General features: G+C 38.2%; 1 protein-coding gene across 1 annotated transcript in view; it reads right to left on the minus strand.

Annotated features, from left to right (window-relative positions):
- Positions 1-5,966, minus strand: part of LOC102869429 (chromosome unknown open reading frame, human C4orf33) — a 27,842-nt gene extending 21,876 nt beyond the window's left edge. The window contains exon 1 of the mRNA XM_006901165.1: positions 5,786-5,966. Within this exon, the coding sequence (XP_006901227.1) occupies positions 5,786-5,966 (181 nt within the window). The remainder of the gene's footprint in view (positions 1-5,785) is intronic.
- Positions 5,967-18,491: the final 12,525 nt, after the last annotated feature.

An 18,491-nucleotide genomic window follows, 5' to 3' on the forward strand; every position in this document is an offset into this window, starting at 1 on the left:
ATAACTTGTTAGTCAAATTTGTGTCTTCTAGGTTGCAACACCCCCATGATACATCTTGAAGGATATGTACATGTACAGCCAAGCACAATCAATAAGAATGCATCTGAATTCCAAAATCAATCTCCATAATAGTCTATGTGTTTCCTACTGCCAAAGGGGCCCTTCAGTGCTGATATTAAACTTCTCCCATGATTCCTTCCACAAATGTAAACAATTTTATTTGCATGCATCCATCAGGTGAAATCCATGTGTATAGCCTACATTTATGTTTCTTATAAAAGGTAGTTGCTATAAATAAATCATTCATTTTGTAGAATTGTATTATTCTATCCCCAGCCTCATTTCTATCAAGTCCATATTTTCCGACTACTGATCCTTCTTCGTGGTCCCCAACTTTCACATTCCAGTCGCCCATTATTATTAATGCATCTTGGTTTCATGTTCAATTGATTTCTGACTGCAACAGTTGGTAGAAATCATCTATTTCCTCCTTTTTGGCTCTGGTTGGTGGTGCATAAGTTGAATGAGTGGTATTAACAAATCTTCCTTGTATGCAAATGGATATTATCCTGTCACTCACAATTCTGGATTTCAAGATGGGTCTAGAAATAGCCTTTTTTTTTAATGCAGAGGAGGACAAGAACCATTTGGCAGCACCATGATAGATGGAGAAGATACTGATGTTGTTAACAATTTCAGCTTGCTCAGCTGCACCATTGGCACCAGTAGTCAGGAAATCAAAAGACGAATTACATTGGCTAAGTCTGCTCTCAGGAACCTCTCCAGAGTGCTGAGAAGCAATGATGTCAGTCCAGAGACTAAGATGTGCCTGATCCAGGCCATGATCTTCAAAATTACATCAGAGAACTGGACAAGATCTAAAAATGACAGAAAAAGAATTGATGGCTTTAAGTTGTGGTGCTGGAGAAGAATATTGAACATACCATGGACTGTCAGGAGAACAAATAGGTGTCTTGGAGAGGGTAAATCCAAGATTCTCCTCAGAAGCTAGTAAGCTCTGTCTCATATATTTTGGGCACATATCCAGGAGGGACCAGTCATGCTTGGAAGGGTGGAGGGATAGCGTTGGAGAGGAAGATCCCGGATGAGATGGATTGACATGATAACTGGGGCAATGGGATTAAGTGTATCAGAGTCAGTGAGACTGGCTCAGGACAGGGCAGGGTTCAGAGCTGTTGTCCATAGAGTCACTATGAGTCTCAGGTGACTCGACGGCACATAACAACAATTGCAACAACATGTTTCTACAGACTATCATAATTTACCTTGTCTCTAATGAGGGAGCTCTGGTAGCTTAGTGTTAAGAAGCTGCACTGTGCTGCAGCCCGGGGCACATAGTTTGAATCCACCAGTTGCTCTGCAAGAGAAGGATCAGGCAATCTTCTCTCATGCAGTTAACTGCTTTTGACAACCACTGGAGGCGTTCATTCTGACTCAATGGTACACAGCAACGACAGTCTTTATTGGGGAAGTGCTTGTGGCTGAGTTCATAGGGAGTCATGCTGTTAAACCAAAGGCCATGCCTCTTTGGTAATTCAAACCAGCCTTAGGCTCCAGGGCAAAAAGACAGGAAATCTCCTCCTTGGCGATTTGCAGCCTCAGAAACCTGCTTATGGTTTAACTCAGTGTTAGCTCTGACTCAATGGCAATGAGAGACATATAGAGAGATGTGTTGATATACATTTAAGCTGTTTTCCATTTTCCAGGCTATTTTCTTCGTAACAAAAGACAGACATTATATCAGCAATTCAGAGAGTCTCACTGTCCTTTTCTAAATTTTCTTTGTAAACAAAGAAGGATATCGTCTGAGTTCTATTCTCCATCATCACCTTCCAAACATTTTTGCAGTTTCTCTTTTTTAGGGCACTGTATCAAATTCTTGGATTATTTTCATTAATTTACAATCTAATCAATGCATAAAATGTATATTTACATTTTATGTACATATTTAAATGCCAAAACAGAGGGATGCCTGGGTTGCTATATGACAAAAAATAGCAGACACGGCCAAAAAAAGAAACATTTTCTGAAGATGGTATTCTCCAAGCACCAACTTGAAGGGTAGACTGTGGCTGAGTAATGGAAAATGGTAAAAAGAAAAGGCATCCCAGCAGAGGGAGCAGCATAATCAAAGTTCATAACTAGGAAATAGTGTGGCATGTTTAAAAGTCTGCAATTAGTTTAGTATTCCAATATCAGAAATAGTGGTGATTCTCTGCAGAGCTAATAAGAAATTAGTTTCTGGAAAATTTGGCAAAGAGAAATCTTATATTAAGAAGGATAAAGCATTTATAAAGATTTTCAAGTAGCTTAATGATATGATCGAAATTTCATTTTAGATAAATAACTCTAGTTTCTAAGTGAAGATGGACTTCAGGGCAAAATTGTTAGTCAGTAGGCTTTGCCCTATCTCACCTAGTTAAAAGGTAAGGAAGGCCTGACCTGAAGAAATGATGGAGGTAAAATGGAAGGATTGAATTATGGAGATGTTTCGAAAGAGAAGTTAGAAGGATTTAAGAAATAAATCCAAATACAGAAAGTGAGAGAGAAGGATATTTGGAAAAAAATCATATATTTCTAAATTTGATGATATAATACACTATTAATGCTATAAACTGAAATTTAATGAACAGAGAAAGAAGCAGGTTTCTGAGAAAGTGATTGAGTTCAGTTTAAGACTTGTTGACTCTGGTGCCTATAGTACCTGCAAGCAGCTAAGTCAGACTGGTGCATATACAAGTAGATTTGATGTTAAATCAACATGATGTTAAATAAACATTACACTGGAAATAGATAACTCAGAGGAAAAAGAGGAATCAAGCAGGCTAATCAGACTGTTGACTCCTTCACACCTCTTTGAGGAAGTTCACACTTCTTTAGGAAAATGTTAGATTAAAAACAAGAAGAAAAGCTGGAGTTAAAGGAGATAGTAATCATTTTAGTGTACTTTTTCACTATTATTCCCCAACTAAGTAATGAAGACTAAATTATAACATAAATATTTAACCCAAGTGTGAAAGTGCCTCAAATAATTAAAAAGAAAAAGATATATTTCTAAAACAAAGGTTGGAAATGCCCTCTTGGCTTATATAATCACAATTAATTAGGGCACAGAATGATCTCTTTATTAATATTTCTTGATAGTTACTATCTGCTCCTATTGAGATTCTGTTTGAGAACATAGAAAATGTTGACATTAAGAAGTCCAAAATTAAATAAATAAAAATTAAAAAAAGAAGTCCAAAATTGACAAGCTATAATTTAAACTGTATGCATAAATAATTCCAATTACTAACTGTAGTAGTTACAGTATCAGATAATATAAGTTAAGTAATAAACTTCATATCACTGATAAATTATATAAAGACCAAGGCAGGGATCTTTTGTGGCCAAAGATAATTGTCTATACTTCTATTTGTACTTCTTTCCACTATAAAATAGAACTAAAGTACATTTTCAATGAAAGATTAAAAGACTAAACAATATTTCCAAATGATAAAATTGAAGGAAGAATATGGCAGTTGCCCCACCACCCCCAAACTTAATAAATTCCTAAGAAACTTAATAACATCTAAGCTGGTCACATCAAAGACCAGACCAGACAATGGATCCTGATAAGAGTCTGAGATTGGAAAAAAGGTGCTAAAACCTAACTTAATTAACATATCAAATTCTGAGAAATGCCATCTTAGTCCTCCCCAGGACCCCTACAAAAAGGAAACCCTCCAAACTGCCCACACCCCATTTGGATCCTATGTGCAAGCCATTCTGTCCCTTCGTTTCTTGAGAACAATTTCTTTGTTTCTCTCCCTCGCACTCTTTTTTTTTAATTGTTGTTGTTGTTATGTGCCATCGAGTCGCCTGCGACTCATAGCGACCCTATGTACAACAGCCCTAAACTCTGCTCTGTCCTGTGCCAATCGCACTGTCTCTGACACTCCCATCCCAATTATCCCAGTCACTGAATCAATCCACCTCATAGAGGGCCTTCCTCTCCTGCGCTGTCCTTTCACCCTCCCAAGCATGATGTCCTTCTCCAAGGACCGGTCTCTCCTCACAACATGTCCAAAGTATGTTAGATGGAGCCTCAGAATCCTTGCCTCCAAGGAGCCACCCGGTTTAACCCTTTCCAGGACGAATCTGTTTGTTTTCCTAGCAGTCCATGGTATTCTCAATACTCTTCTCCAGCACCACAGCTCAAAGGCATCAATTCTCCTTCTATCCTCTTTGGTCATTGTCCAACTCTCTGATGCACAGAACACACACACACACAAAAAAAACCCACCTTTTTTTTTATAACTAACAAAAACAATTTAAATACTATCTTATTGTTTTAAATATAACTAACCATACTTTTACCTTCTTTAATGATTCAGTAGAATTATTTGGTCCTTTATTCTTTCAAAATACCTTCCGCATATAAATTATTACACTGTGACTGTAAAGGAATGTAAGTTATCAGGGAAATCTAGTTAACAAAATGCAAGCTAACACTACCCATAGGAGCTCTGGGGCATAGTCCACGGAATTATGCTGTTAATTCAAAGGCCATTCTTCTCTGGTAGTTCAAAACCACCAGCAGATCCATGAGAGAAAGACTGTCAGTCTCCCTGAATGCAATTTATAGGCTCTGGAAACCCTCTAGAGGCTCAGCTATTAGTCAGTTTTGACTTGAAGGTAATGAGTTTTGAGTTGTGAATACTCTTCATTCACTGGTATTTCTGAGTCCTGTTCAATTCTCATTCATTTTAATATCTTTAACCTTAGCAAAATACCATTGAAAGAAATATGGGTTACTTTTGTCCAAAAATAGAATTTTTTAACAGTTAAGATATGTACATGTAACAATACAGTTTTGTACAAAATAAAAGCATATTTTTAACATATGACAAATTGCCACTGACAAATCACATGCTACACAAATAGTATAAAGAAAATAAATAATATTTGGGCAAGAAAAGCCATCAAAGACTTCTTCAGAGAAATACACCAGAATTTAGAACTTAAACTATGTGTATTCCAGGTAGGGGAAACAGAATGACAGATGGTAGTAGCAGAAGTACAGGTAGCATGGATGAACCATTAGCCTTTCAGAAGTTAAGAACTTTTGGTTGAATACAATTACACAGTTTAGGAATGTCCTGAAAGGCTAGAGGAAGGGCTTGAACTTTGTGTTCAGGGATAGTAATGGTTTGTAATCTAGGGAATGGTATCATGAAAACAGTGTATGAAAAGATGAGTCTGGTAGCTTAATTAGTTTATATGAGACCATATAACAAACCTGAAACTGTACTTTCATAACATGTCTCTCAAATTTAATTGCATACCTGAGATTACTTGTCAATATAAACCATAAACTACATTTCATGTTGAAGTTGATGATGTTTCTATAGTAAGAGAAAACACCTAAAAACTTCCATAAAGAAGGTTTGTAAGGTTAAAATGGCAATTTGAGGAAATGTAATAGATAAAATAGCAATGCTGAACTCTTAAAACAGATTACAGAAGTAAGGGAAGGAAATATTGCAGCAATCAAAAAATCTGGATTTGCAATTGCTATTCCTCGCTGTTCTAGTTGCAGAGTGGAAGTTACATAGGTAATGGATAAAGTCAGAATGAGATATTGGTAGGCAATATCAGACGCTGCACATTGTCAGTTGCTCAGAAGCACTCACTTTCTTAACGGGAAGATAAAAGAGCAGTTCTATGAGAGGTTATTATAAAAAGATTTATGTTTGCAATGAAATGGAGTACTTCTACTTACCTTCATAATCCCACAGTTCATTGAAAGGCTTCCCTGGTTCTCCGATAGGGGCTTCAGGATCATTGAAAAATGGAGCAATTACTTCCATCGTCACTCCTCCATCACCTGGACTCAGCCTGACTAACACTGGATCATGCTTAACTGGAAAACCATCCCAAGTGTGCTCAATTCTGAAATCCATCTGCTGAATAAAGGAGAAGAAAACAAAACTAAATGCTATGACAGCACGGACTTTTCCATATCTAAAAAGAAAAATGAAATTAAAATTGTAGTACCAAACAAGAGGCAAGAAAGCAGGTGAGTGAGTGCCAAGAACACAGTTCTAGGAGTCAAGACACCATCTGTGTTCTCACAAAACAGAGACTCTGAGATCTATTATAAAACAGGGTGTGGTTTCTAAAGTCCTTAAGGTTGCTAAGTCTAGATTCAGTTTCAACTCTATTGTAAAGATAGCTTCAAAATCACAAAAGAAACAAATACAAAACTGTACTTAGAAAACACAATGTATAAAAACTTTGTAAGTAAAAAAATATATTTTTTAAGAAAAATAGTTGTGCAATTTACTATAATGATAAACAATCAGAATGAAATGTTTTGCCTTTTACTGTAGAGTATGCAGGGTTTCTCAATCACTTGATCTTTTGGGAAATAACATCATCATAAAATTCAGGTGTTTTTTTTTAAAAATAAATCACCATAAATAGCTGAAGCAGAGCTCTCAAAACCTATTATTTTAGCTTAGAAAAAACCCCTTTCCTTTGCAGGGTATAGGAGTTTAGTCATTTAAAAGTTAATAAAAATGTCACCACAACAAGATAAAGGTAAACAACCCAACTGAAAATGGGCACAGAATATGAACAGACACTTCACCAAAGAAGACATTCAGATGGACAACAAGCACATGAAGAAATGCTCAAAATCCCTAGCCCTAAGAGAGATGCAAAGAGATGCAAATTGAAACAACTATGAAATATCATCTCACCCCAGTAAGAATAGAAAAAATTTAACAGAACAGCAAAAAACAAATGCTGGTGAGGTAGTTGAGAAACTGGAACCCTTGATTCACTGTTGGTGGAAATGTAAAATGGTGCAACCACTGTGGAAGACAGTCTGCTGTTTTCTCAAAAAGTTACAAATAGAAATACCATTTGACCCAGCAATACCCCAAAGAAACCAAAACTGCCACCCAAGCAGATATATGCATACCCATGTTTATTGTGGCTTTGTTCACAATAGCAAAGAGTTGGAAACAACCTAAGTGCCCATCAACAAGTGAATGGATTGAGAAGCTATGGTATATACACACAATGAAATACTACACTGCTTTGAAAAACAAGGCACTCATGAAATAGTATACAAAATGGGTGACCCTGAAGGCCATTATGCTGAGTGAAATATCTCAGTCACAAAAGGACAAATACTGCATAGTGCCACTATTGTAAAATGGGACTGACATAGGGTTGGGAGAAGACTGAGAAAAATGGGATAAATTATACATACTGCATTGAAACAGGTGAGGGAGAGAACTGTTTTAAAAGGATATATGATTAGGTATTATTGTCATGACAGGAATCCAGAACGAAGGCTGCATAGTGGAGTGGACTTGGAGGGAGAGATTGTATAAGAGTGAATGAATTTTTGTTTTACTTTTCAAAGAGACTCAGAATATTCTTTCCATCTTCTTTTAATACTTCCTGGATTATTTAATATCCTGCCTAAAGCATCCTTGATTATTGCAACTCGAGGTTTGAATTTGTTCTTCAGTTCCTTGAGCTTAAAAAATGCTGAACGAGTTCGGCCCTTTTGATTTTCTGACTCCAACTCCTTATACATTTCATTGTAATATTTTACTTTGTCATCTCGTGCTGCCTTTTGAAATCTTCGTTTCAACTCTTTAGTATATTGAATTCTTCCCTCTGCTTTGGCTTCTCTGCGCTCCAGTGCAATTTTCAGAGTCTCTTCTGACATCCATTTTGGTCTTCTCTTCCTCTTCTGTCTTTGCAATGACCATTTGTTCTCTTCCTCGATGATACTCTTGATATTCTCGCACAACTCATCTGGTCTTCTCTCATTAGTGTTCAAGGCCTCAAACCTGTTCCTGAGCTGGTTCTGAAATTCAGGTGGATAGACTCAAAGTCATATTTTGGTTCCCATGGACTTGGTTTAATTTTCCTCAGCTTCAGCTTGAATTTGCATATGAGTAGTTGGTGGTCTGTTCCACAGTCAGCTCCTGGCCTAGTTTTCAGAGCTGATATTGAGCTTCTCCAGCGATTCTTTTCCACAGATGTAATCAATCTGATTCCTATGCATACCATCAGGTGAAATCCATGTATATAACCTGCATTTATGTCTCTTAAAAAACGTATTTGCAATGAATAAGTCATTCATTGTGCAAAATTCTATCATCCTCTCTCCAGCTCCATTTCTGTCACCAAGTCCATGTTTTACATCTACTGAATCTTCTTCTCTATTCCCAAATTTTGCATTCCACCAATTATTATCAATGCATCTTGATTGCATGTTCAATCGATCTCCGACTGTAAAAGTTGGTAAAAATCTTCTATTTCCTCTTCCTTGGCTCTGGTTGTTGGTGCATATATCTGAATGATAGTGGTATTCACTGGCCTTCGTTGTATGCATATGGATATTATCCTGTCACTCACAATATTGTACTTCGAGATCGATCTAACAATTGCTTTCTTAACTATGAAAGCAACTTCATTTTTCCTCACTTTTTCATCTCCAGAATAATATATCATATGATCATTGGTGGCAGATCTGTGATATGCAGATGATATAACTCTGCTTGCTGAAACTGAGCAGGACCTGAAGCACTTGCTGCAGAGGGTCAAGGACTGAAGCCTCCAATATGGATTGAGGCTCAATGTCAAAAGACAAAGATTCTCACCACTGGGCCAATTGGCAGCATCAGGATGGATGATGTGAGATTGTTCACAGCTTCAGTTTGCTTGGCTCCACAGTCAACACTCTCGGCACCAGTAGCCAGGAAATTAGAAGACGTATTGTGATGGGAAAGTCTGCTGTTAGGGACTTCTCTAAAGTACTCAAGTGCAATGGTGTCTCTCTGGAGACTAAGGTGCATCTGATACAGGCCATGGTCTTTGCTATCACTTGTTATGCATCAGAGTTGGACAATGACTAGGGAGGATAAAAGGAGAATTGATGCCTTTGAGCTGTGGTGCTGGAGAAGAGTATTGAGGGTACCAGGGACTGCTGGGAAAACAAACAGATTCATCCTGGAAAGGGTTAAACCGGGCTGCTCCTTGGAGGCAAGGATTCTAACGCTCCGTCTAACATACTTTGGACATGTTGCAAGGAGGGACAGGTCCTTGGAGAAGGACATCATGCTTGGTAGGGTGAAGGGACAGCGCAGAAGGGGAAGGCCCCCTATGAGGTGGATTGATTTAGTGACTGGGGTAATCGGGATGGGTGTATCAGAGACAGTTGGCACAGGACAGAGCAGAGTTTAGGGCTGTTGTACATAGGGTCGCTATGAATCACAAGCAACTAGACAGCACATAACAACAATTTCAAAGAGAAGTGGGGGAGGGGTGGGTGGTGGGTAGAGAGAAAAGTCCAACAATTAATGAATGGAAATCCAAAGTCTCTGTAAACTTTCATTAAAATTAATAATAATTTTACAAAGTTAGTAAAAATGTAGGTTAATAGAGTTAAACTTTTATTGTCTTTTACATTTCTTACATTCCAATTTTTGAATGATGACTTGTTTGGGTACTGCCTTCTCTCCCATTTAAAAGCTGGAATACTCTGTCCCGAACAAGAAAGTTATTTTGACTTTAAATGTATAGAATGAATTTAGTTTCTTATTGGAATGACAATTTTGCCATCTAATTTGCTTAAAGAACACAAGTCAATCTAAGTGTGAATATTTACCAAAAAAATGAACCTAAAAAGTAAGTATGTATCATTTAACTATGAAATAGACTAAACACATTAGGAACAACAAGTATTTGCATTTTGAAATGCCCGTCCAAATTTTAAGTGGAAGGACAGAGTTATATTAAAGTTAGTTTTGTTAAATACTATGGATCAGCTATTTAAGGTTATTTAATTTAATCTCATAATAAACTTGCAGGAGAACTATGACTACCCTCAATTCAAATGAAGAAACAGACAAATTCAAGGTCACATGATCCACAAATGTTTAACCATATTCAGTGATATGTTTCCTTCCACAAGTGGCCTGCCACTTACATATACACACAGTGACTGATATTGGTCATGATATCCCAGATAAAGTTATCTGAAGCCTCTTCAGAAATATCAAAACGTTATTTTAGAAGTGGTGGTAGTGGAGGTGGCTGTTAGGTGCTGTTGAGTTGACTACAATATATAGCAACCCTATAAACAACAGATCTGAACTCTCTTCCCTATCCATGATATACTAAAGCCCATTGCCACAGTCACCATCACCCTTCCAAACATGGTATCTTTCTCCAACAATGATAAAAATTCATGTCACATATTTCAGGCATATTGTTGGCCCAGTCTTTGGATAAAAAATGGGGTGGCGTTATCAACCACTTTAGGACCTTATGACTTGTCCAGTTGGCAATCTAGATTTAGTACCCGACAATATTTCCACACTGTCTGTAGCTCTCAAAGCAGAACTAACTCATAGATGACCCTCCATCTGGTTTCCGAGGCTGTAAATTACACAAAAAAGAGATGCTGGTGGATTTGAACTAGTAGAGAGGTGTGGCCTTTGAGTTAGTGCAATTCCCTATGAGCTTTGTCATCAGAATTCCCTTTCCATAGTTTACCTTCCCTTAAAGTTTTTAGTACTGTAAAATAGTAGAATCACTATGAAAAACAGTATGGCACTTCCCCAAACAATAAAAATACTTTCTGATCTAGCAATCACACTCGTAGGATTATATCCCAGAGATATAAGAGCAGTGACAGAAATAGACATGCACATCTATGTTTATTGCAGTATTACTGATCACAGAGAGAAAAAGAGAGAAAGAGTCAAGGTAATCAACAACAGGGGAATGGATAAACCTAGATGTAGTAAGTGTACAGTAGTATATTATACAACTATAAATAATGTTATTATAAACCACTGAGTCAGAACAAGTCATAGCTGACCCTCCAGTGGGTTTTCAAATGCAGTAAATTACACAGGAGAATGCTTATCTTTCTCTTGTGTAGAAGCTGGTGGATTTGAACCACATGCTTTTGGGTTGGCAGCACAACTCCTTACATTAACCTACCAGAGCTCCCTCTGAGTACTTTGCAAAACACATATTAATGTTGGGGCAACCTCTCTAAAAAGCAATCTTCCAATATCGAAACTAACAATGCAAATATCTTTTGATTCAACAATTACAGTTGGAGAAATTGAGTAGACAGCAATGAGAATGATGGGTTGGGATCATTTCCACATGGTTAACCAACCAGTTCACCACTTTCATTATTAACTAGTTCATTTTCTAGTCCAATAAAGTTGGGTTCCTAACTAAGCTAACTTTGGGTGAACTGGCCTTTTAAACACATACACACATGAAATAGAAAATGAGGGACAATTTTTTTTTATTTATTTTTTTTGAGGGACAATTTTTAAAATGTTTTTATAGTAGAGAAAGACCTAAAATATTATAACTCAGAAGTCAGAAGAAACTGATGCATTTGACTATGCAAAAATAAGTAAAAGAAGTCTCCTCCTCCTTAAAAATGCTTATCATTAACAAAATCGAAAGGCAGTCAGAAAAAAAAATCTCAACATACACACATCCCCCCCACTTTGGGTAAGAAAAACCCAACACTCCATCAGATAAATGGTTAATTGGTATGAACAGCTAATTTACCCAAAGAAAATGCATATTGCACAGTCTCGTTTATAATAGGAATGCCAATACATATAAGATTAAATAACTATTTTACACTTGGACAAAGACCAGAAAGTTTATTAGCATGTTGTTTTATTTACAACACTGAGAAACAAAGCTGGAACAGCCTCTGAAAAAAATAATGTTTTTACAATATCCAAACTAAAAATACAAATACCCTTTGGTTAAGCTGGATGAATTATTATTCCTGTACATATTAAAAATAACAAGTATGGAAAGATACTGATTGCAACCTTGTTTAGAAAAACAATGTACTGAAATCAGCAACTTAAGTATAGCAAAGGCCTGGTAAAGAAATGAAACATATCAGTTGGTTGTTAAAAGGGTAGGTATTGGCATCTAAAATATACAGTTAAATGGAAAAAATAATTATGTGCGGAATATTATTTATTTAATAAAAAAGGAAAGAAGGACTTCAGTGAGATAGATTGAAACAGTAACTATGGGAAGAATAGACTTCCTTTTACTGTGTCATATTTTTTGGGGTACAATTTGAATTTTATACTTTGACACACATGCATCACTTATTCAAAATAAAGAAATAATTGAAAATAAGCTGTTTTAAATTTCACCTTTAATGCTGGAGCCCTCTTTAAGGACTTCTAAAGCCTTTAGCTTTGATGGCTACTCCTACTCTTGTTTTTCCAAGTGGTACAAGTTTGTCTTTGCCTTTGAGTTGAAATTGACTCATCGCAGATCCTGCTCAGGTTTTCAGAGCCTTTAACATATCACATGTGTGGAAGTTGCCCATCTTTCTCTGGCAGAGCTAGCTGGCGGATTCTAATTGCCAGAGGTGTGCTACCTTTGGGTAAGACACTGCTGTTGGGTTAGGAGAGAAGCTCTCTACTGCTATGCTGCAAGTTCCCTTTTATTTTACCTTTCTTAGGTAAGAAATTGCTAAGGGCAGACTCCTAAAAGTTCAATGATTCTCTTTCTTTTAGTTATTCAAGGACTTTAGATTTTATAAGAATTGCAATATATATTTTTCCAAGATTAGCATGCCCATAGCTTTCACCAACTTTTTAGAAGAGTTAATAATTATTGAAGTTGATAATCATTCTAAATTTTAATAGTGTTGTTGTGTACCTTAAAGTCAGAACCGAGCCATAGCTGACCCTCTGTTGAGTTTTTAGAGGCAGTTAATCATACAGGAGGAGATTACCCATCTTTCTCCTGTGGAGCTGCTGGTAGCCTCCAAACCGTGTGCCTTCAGTATTGCAGAGCAGTTTCTTGCCACTTGATTTTCCTCAGGGATACCAATACTTTGAATTACTTTTTTGGTAAATTATAAGCTTGACATTCACAATTCAAATTTGTAAATTTTAAATAAACTTGATTTAAATGAGATTATCTTTTTAGCAGTGCCTGAAAATTTCTAAAGAGGCAGAACGAGTATTAGCAAAACGATTACTGTTCTTTTATGCAATTCTAACATTGGTTGTTTAAACTTTCTTAAAAGAATGTTATTGTTTTTCCAACATTTTAAATCTAGTCTTTAAATTAGTGTTTTGTAGAAATAACAATTTTCAATTATCTATTGTTTCCTAGGGAGCTCTGAAGACTCTGAAGACGAATTGTGCAGCTAAACCAAAGGCAAGTGGTTGGAATCGACCAGTTACTCCGTGGGCCAAAGGAGGGCAGTTCTCCTGTGGCATTTACTGAAGGGTCGGCTATAAATCCGTCCTGACTGGAAGGTACATAACAATACATTTGTTTTCTAGGTATTAAGGAAAGATTTTCCGAAAGGAAACGAAAGAGGAACAAAACCCTCGAGCATTGAGAGGCGGTGAGGGCGGGGTTGGGGGAGGTGGGGGATTCGCTTAGGTTTAAAGAAGGAATCTGGGAAAGGAGTTTTCTTAACAAAATGTTTGGCCACGACATTTTTCTTCTGCTTTATTGCGGGAGATAATTCGTCATCAGTTTGCATGCCCTGCCATTTTATAAGAGAAAGAAAAAAATAATAATAAGGAAGTCAGCTTCAGAGGGAGAGTAAACTGAATCAGCAAAAGGAAGTGGCAGAAAAACAAAATAGCAGGCAGAAAGCTAATGGCAAGCTTAAGACTGGGTGCCCAGTACTATCGAGTAAAGAGGGTATAAGAAGAAATGAACACAGACCACGCAGCTCCTGTCAATCCAGCACTCTCAGGCTTCTTTCTGGCAGAGGTCGTGGGACAGGTTCGACCTTAGGCTCCGCCCAGCTTGCTCACTGCTCTGGGGAGGGGTTTAGAGGATTCAAACAGAAACACCAGTTTTTTCTTTGCTTCTTTTTTTTTTTTTTATCTCTCACACCCTCCCTATCCAAGACTGAGTTGAAGAGCCACGGATAAACATCTAAAAACTCAATCATTGTACTGTTTAAGAACTCTCCTAGAAGGATCCTAGAAATAACACTATGTAGAGACCTCTCTAAAGTGCTGAAGTGCAGATGTCAGTCTGGAGACTAAGGTGCACCTGATAGAGGCCATGGTCTTTGCAATCACTTGCTATGCATCAGAGAGCTGAAAATGACTAGGGATGATAGAACAACTGATGCTTTTGAGCCGTGGTGTTGGATAAGAGTATTGAATATACCACGGACTACAAGGAAAAACAAACAGCTTTGTCCTGGAGAGGGTGAAGTCGGGCTGCTCCTTGGAGGCAAGGATTCTGAAACTTCGTCTGACATACTTTGGACATGTTGCAAGGAAGGACCGGTCCTTGGAGAGGGACATCATGCTTGGGAGGGTGAAGGGACTGCGCAGGAGAGGAAGAGCCTCAGTGTCTGAGGTAATGGGGGCAGGTGTGTCAGAGATGGTGAGATTGGCACGGCATAAGGCAGAATTTAAGCCTGTTGTACATAAGGTCGTTATGAGTCGCAGGCGACTCAACGGCACCTAACAGCAACAACACATTCTTAAGTTATAACAATAATAGAACATGTTGTTGTTGCTGTTAGGTGCCATCATGTCAGGTACATCCCAAAGCGATTCTGTAAACAACAGATTTAAACCCTGTTCTATCCTGTGCCATCTTAACACTTCCTGACACACTAGAGCCCATTGCAGCAGTCATGTCAGTCCACCTGGTTGAGGTTCATCCTCTCCTTCGCTGACCCTCCACCTTTGCAAGCCTCATGTCAGTCTCCAAGGAATAGCACCTCCTAGCAACATGTCCCCAGTATGTAAGGCAAAAGCCCCATCATCCTGGCCTCCAAAGAGCACTCCGGTTGCACCCTCTCCAAGACATACTTATTTGTTCTTTTGGCTGTCCATGAAATGTTCAGTGATCTTCTCCAAAACCACAACTCAAAGGCATTAATTCTTCTGTCATCCCTATTCATTTTTCAGCTCTCCATTGGATAACAAGTGATTGGAAAGAACATGGCCTGAATCAGATGCACCTTAGTCCTCAAACTGACATCATTACTCCTCAATAATTTTAAGAGGTCCCTAAACTGCAGACTTTCCCAAGGTAGTAAGTCTCCTGACTGCTGGTACCAAGGGTGTTAATCGTGGATCCAAGAAAGATGAAGTTGTTGACAGTTTCAATATCTTCTCCATCCACCATGATGTTGCCTGTAAGTCCAGTGGTAAGAATCTTTGTTTTCTTGACACTGAGGTACAATCCATGTCAAAGGCTGCATCCTTTGATCTTTTGCAACCAGTGCTTTAAGTCCTCACTTTCAGCAAGGAAGACTGTGTCATCTGAATAATGCAGGTTATTGATGAGTCTCCTCCGATCTTGATGTTATATTCCTCTTTATAGAGTAGTAATTAGCTCAGCAAACAGATTGAATAGGTATGGAGAGAGAATGTAACCCGGATACACTCCCTTCTTAATTTTAAGCCATGCAGTGTTTCTGTGCTCTATTGGTGCAACAGCCTCCTAGTCCAAGTCTAGGTTTCACATGAGTACAATTAAGTGCTCTGGGATTCCTTTTCTTCTCAATGGCAGCCACAACTTGTTATGATCCACATAGTCAGACACCTTTGCATAATCAATAAAGCAAAAATAAACATTCTTCTGGTATTCTCTACTTTCAGCCAGGATCCCTCTGACATCAGTAATGCTATCCCTGGTGCCAGAGATTCTTCTAAATCCTACTTAAACTTCTGGAAGTTCCCTATCTATGTACTTTGTTTGTTTTGCACATTTTTATTGTGGTTTAATATCTATGTACTTTTCTAGCTATTTTTTTAAAAGTCTTTAAAAAATTTTTCTTGAATGTGATACTAATGATATAATTCTATACGTTCCACATTCTGTTGGATCACTTTTCTTGGGAATAGGAATAAATATGGACTTCTTCTAATACATTGGCCAGACAGCTGTCTGGCATAAATTTCTGGCATAAACTAGTGAGAATATCCAGGATTGCATCTGTTGATTGAAACAAGTCAATTCCAAAGGCCTTATTTTTTGCACATGCTTTCAATGCAGCTTCCACTTCCTCTTTTATTACCATTGACTCCTGCTCATATGGTACTTCCTGAAAATTTTCAGTGTCAGTCAGTTCGTTTTTGTACAGCGATTTTGTATATTTCCTCCAAGTTCTTAAGATACTTTGAGGGTCATTAAATATATGATCTTGAATCTATTCCATCTGAATTTCAGGATCATCATAGGAATGCTCTGAGGCACTGAAAACCATGATCGAAGACCAGATGAATTGTGGGATGATATCAATCATGAAGAGAACAAAAAGTCATTACAAAGATAGAGGAAAAAGAAAAAAAAACAAAATGGATGTCAGAAAAGACTGAAAATTGCACTAGCATGTCAAGAATCCAAAACAAAGAGAAAATATGTTAAAGAGCTGAACAGAAAATGTCAAAGGGCAGCTTGAAAAGACAAAGCAAAGTATTATAATGGAATGTGCAGAGAGCTGGAATTGGAGAATAAAAAGGGAAGAATTTGCTCCTCCATTTCTCAAGCTGAGAGAAGAGAAAAACAAATTTAAACCTTTTTAAAAGGTGAGTTCTTGTTTGGGCTGCAGGTTGGCTGTGGATGGTTTGGTTGGTTTTATTTTGTTCACAACCATGTGTGAGCTGATTGGATTGGATGATTTTGAACTGTGGGCCAGGGGCCTCTTGTTGGAGCCAAGCAAGACCAGGTGCGCTGGCCTGAGTTTTAAAAAAACTAATTGGGTCCTTGGACCTGCAGTCCTTGGGCCTGATATTAATTTGAGTTTATAATGAACATTCTGCTCTTGAAGGCTCCACCTCAGTTGTACTATCTGTTAGTCTATGTATGTTCTATTGTACATAGAGTTTTCAGAGACCTGCTAATTTGGAAGTGGATGGCAAATCCTTCTTCCTAGTCTGTCTTTGTCTGAATGCTCAGATTAGAGAAGTATCTGATAGACAAGCATTTTATGGAAAAAAGCAGATGAACGATATTTCCCCAACTGTGGAATTAACCAATAGTTTTAGTGTTGTCACCCCCTGACACAAGTGTCTTGACCCACTCATTTCCCTGCTCCACCATCCACCAGCATCCCCTTCCACTCCCACCCACTCCCTTTAACACCTATCTCCCGTTTTCCAGCCCTTGATCTGATAGCTTATATCTCAAGCTTTTTGGGCTTCTGTGATTACAAACACTTCAGTTGCTGACGATTTCTTATGCTGCAGCCAGTGTCTCTTGGGCCCATGGCAGCATCAGGATGGATGGTGAAGAGATTGAGATTGTTAACAGCTTTAGTTTGCTTGGCTCCACAGTGAACACTCTTAACATCTGTACCCAGGAAATTAAAAGACACGTTGTGATGGGGAAAGTCTACTGTTACGGAATTCTCCAAAGTACTGAAGAGCAAGGGTGTCACTCTGGAGATTAAGGTGTGCCTGATACAGGCCATGGTCTTTGCAATCTCTTGCTATGCATCAGAGAGCTGGACAATGACTAGATAGGATAGAAGGAAAATTGGTGCCTTTGAGCTGTGGTGTTGGAGAATAGTATTGAATATACCATGGACTGTTAAGAAAATGATCAGGTTTATCCGAGAGAGGGTTAAACCAGGCTTCTCCTAGGAGGCAAAGATTCTGGAGCTTTGTCTGACGTACTTTGGACATGCTGTAAGCAGGGACCAGTCCTTGGAGAAAGACATCATGCTTGGGAGGGTGGAGGGACAGCACAAGACAGGAAGACCCTCTATGAGGTGGATTTATTCAGTGACTGGGGTAATCGGGGTGAGTGTGTCAGAGGCAATAAGATTGGTACAGGATAGAGGAGGGTTTAGGGCTGTTGTACATAGGGTCGCTATGACTCATATGCTACTCAACGGCACATAACAAAAACAACAACATAATGTACATACTCCTAAGTGGTACAGCACTGTGTTAATTTACTGTACTGAGGAAACTTGGGATTGCTGTGATACTCACGGCCATGCCATTGTTGTCTCAAATGCCATAAAAGTTACACATGGCTAACAGTTTGGTGGAGCTCCCAGATTAAGACAGGCTCAGAAGCAGGAGTGGCATCCACTTCCTAAACAACATACCTCTGGAAACTATGAACTTGGAGAAATGACAATAGTTACAAAACAAGGCCAAGGACTTTTGTTCATAGGGTTGCTATGAGTCGTGATTGACTTGATGTCACTTAACATCAACAATATAACAGCAACATTCTTGGTATCAGCATCTAGGAAATCAAAAGAAAACTACAGTGCTTGACCTTGTGCAGCAAGTGCTTCAGGTCTTCGGTTTCAGCAAGCAAGGTTGTGTCATCTGCATACTGCTGATTGAGATTTATGGTATCTGAAATATTTTATCTAAAATGATCCACTGAAGGGTCACTTATGAGTCAAATACAACTCTACCTCACATAAC

This window comes from Elephantulus edwardii, unplaced genomic scaffold (assembly GCF_000299155.1).
Source record: "Elephantulus edwardii isolate Elephantulus edwardi_28Jun2011 unplaced genomic scaffold, EleEdw1.0 scaffold00311, whole genome shotgun sequence".
Taxonomy (NCBI): Eukaryota; Metazoa; Chordata; class Mammalia; order Macroscelidea; family Macroscelididae; genus Elephantulus; species Elephantulus edwardii.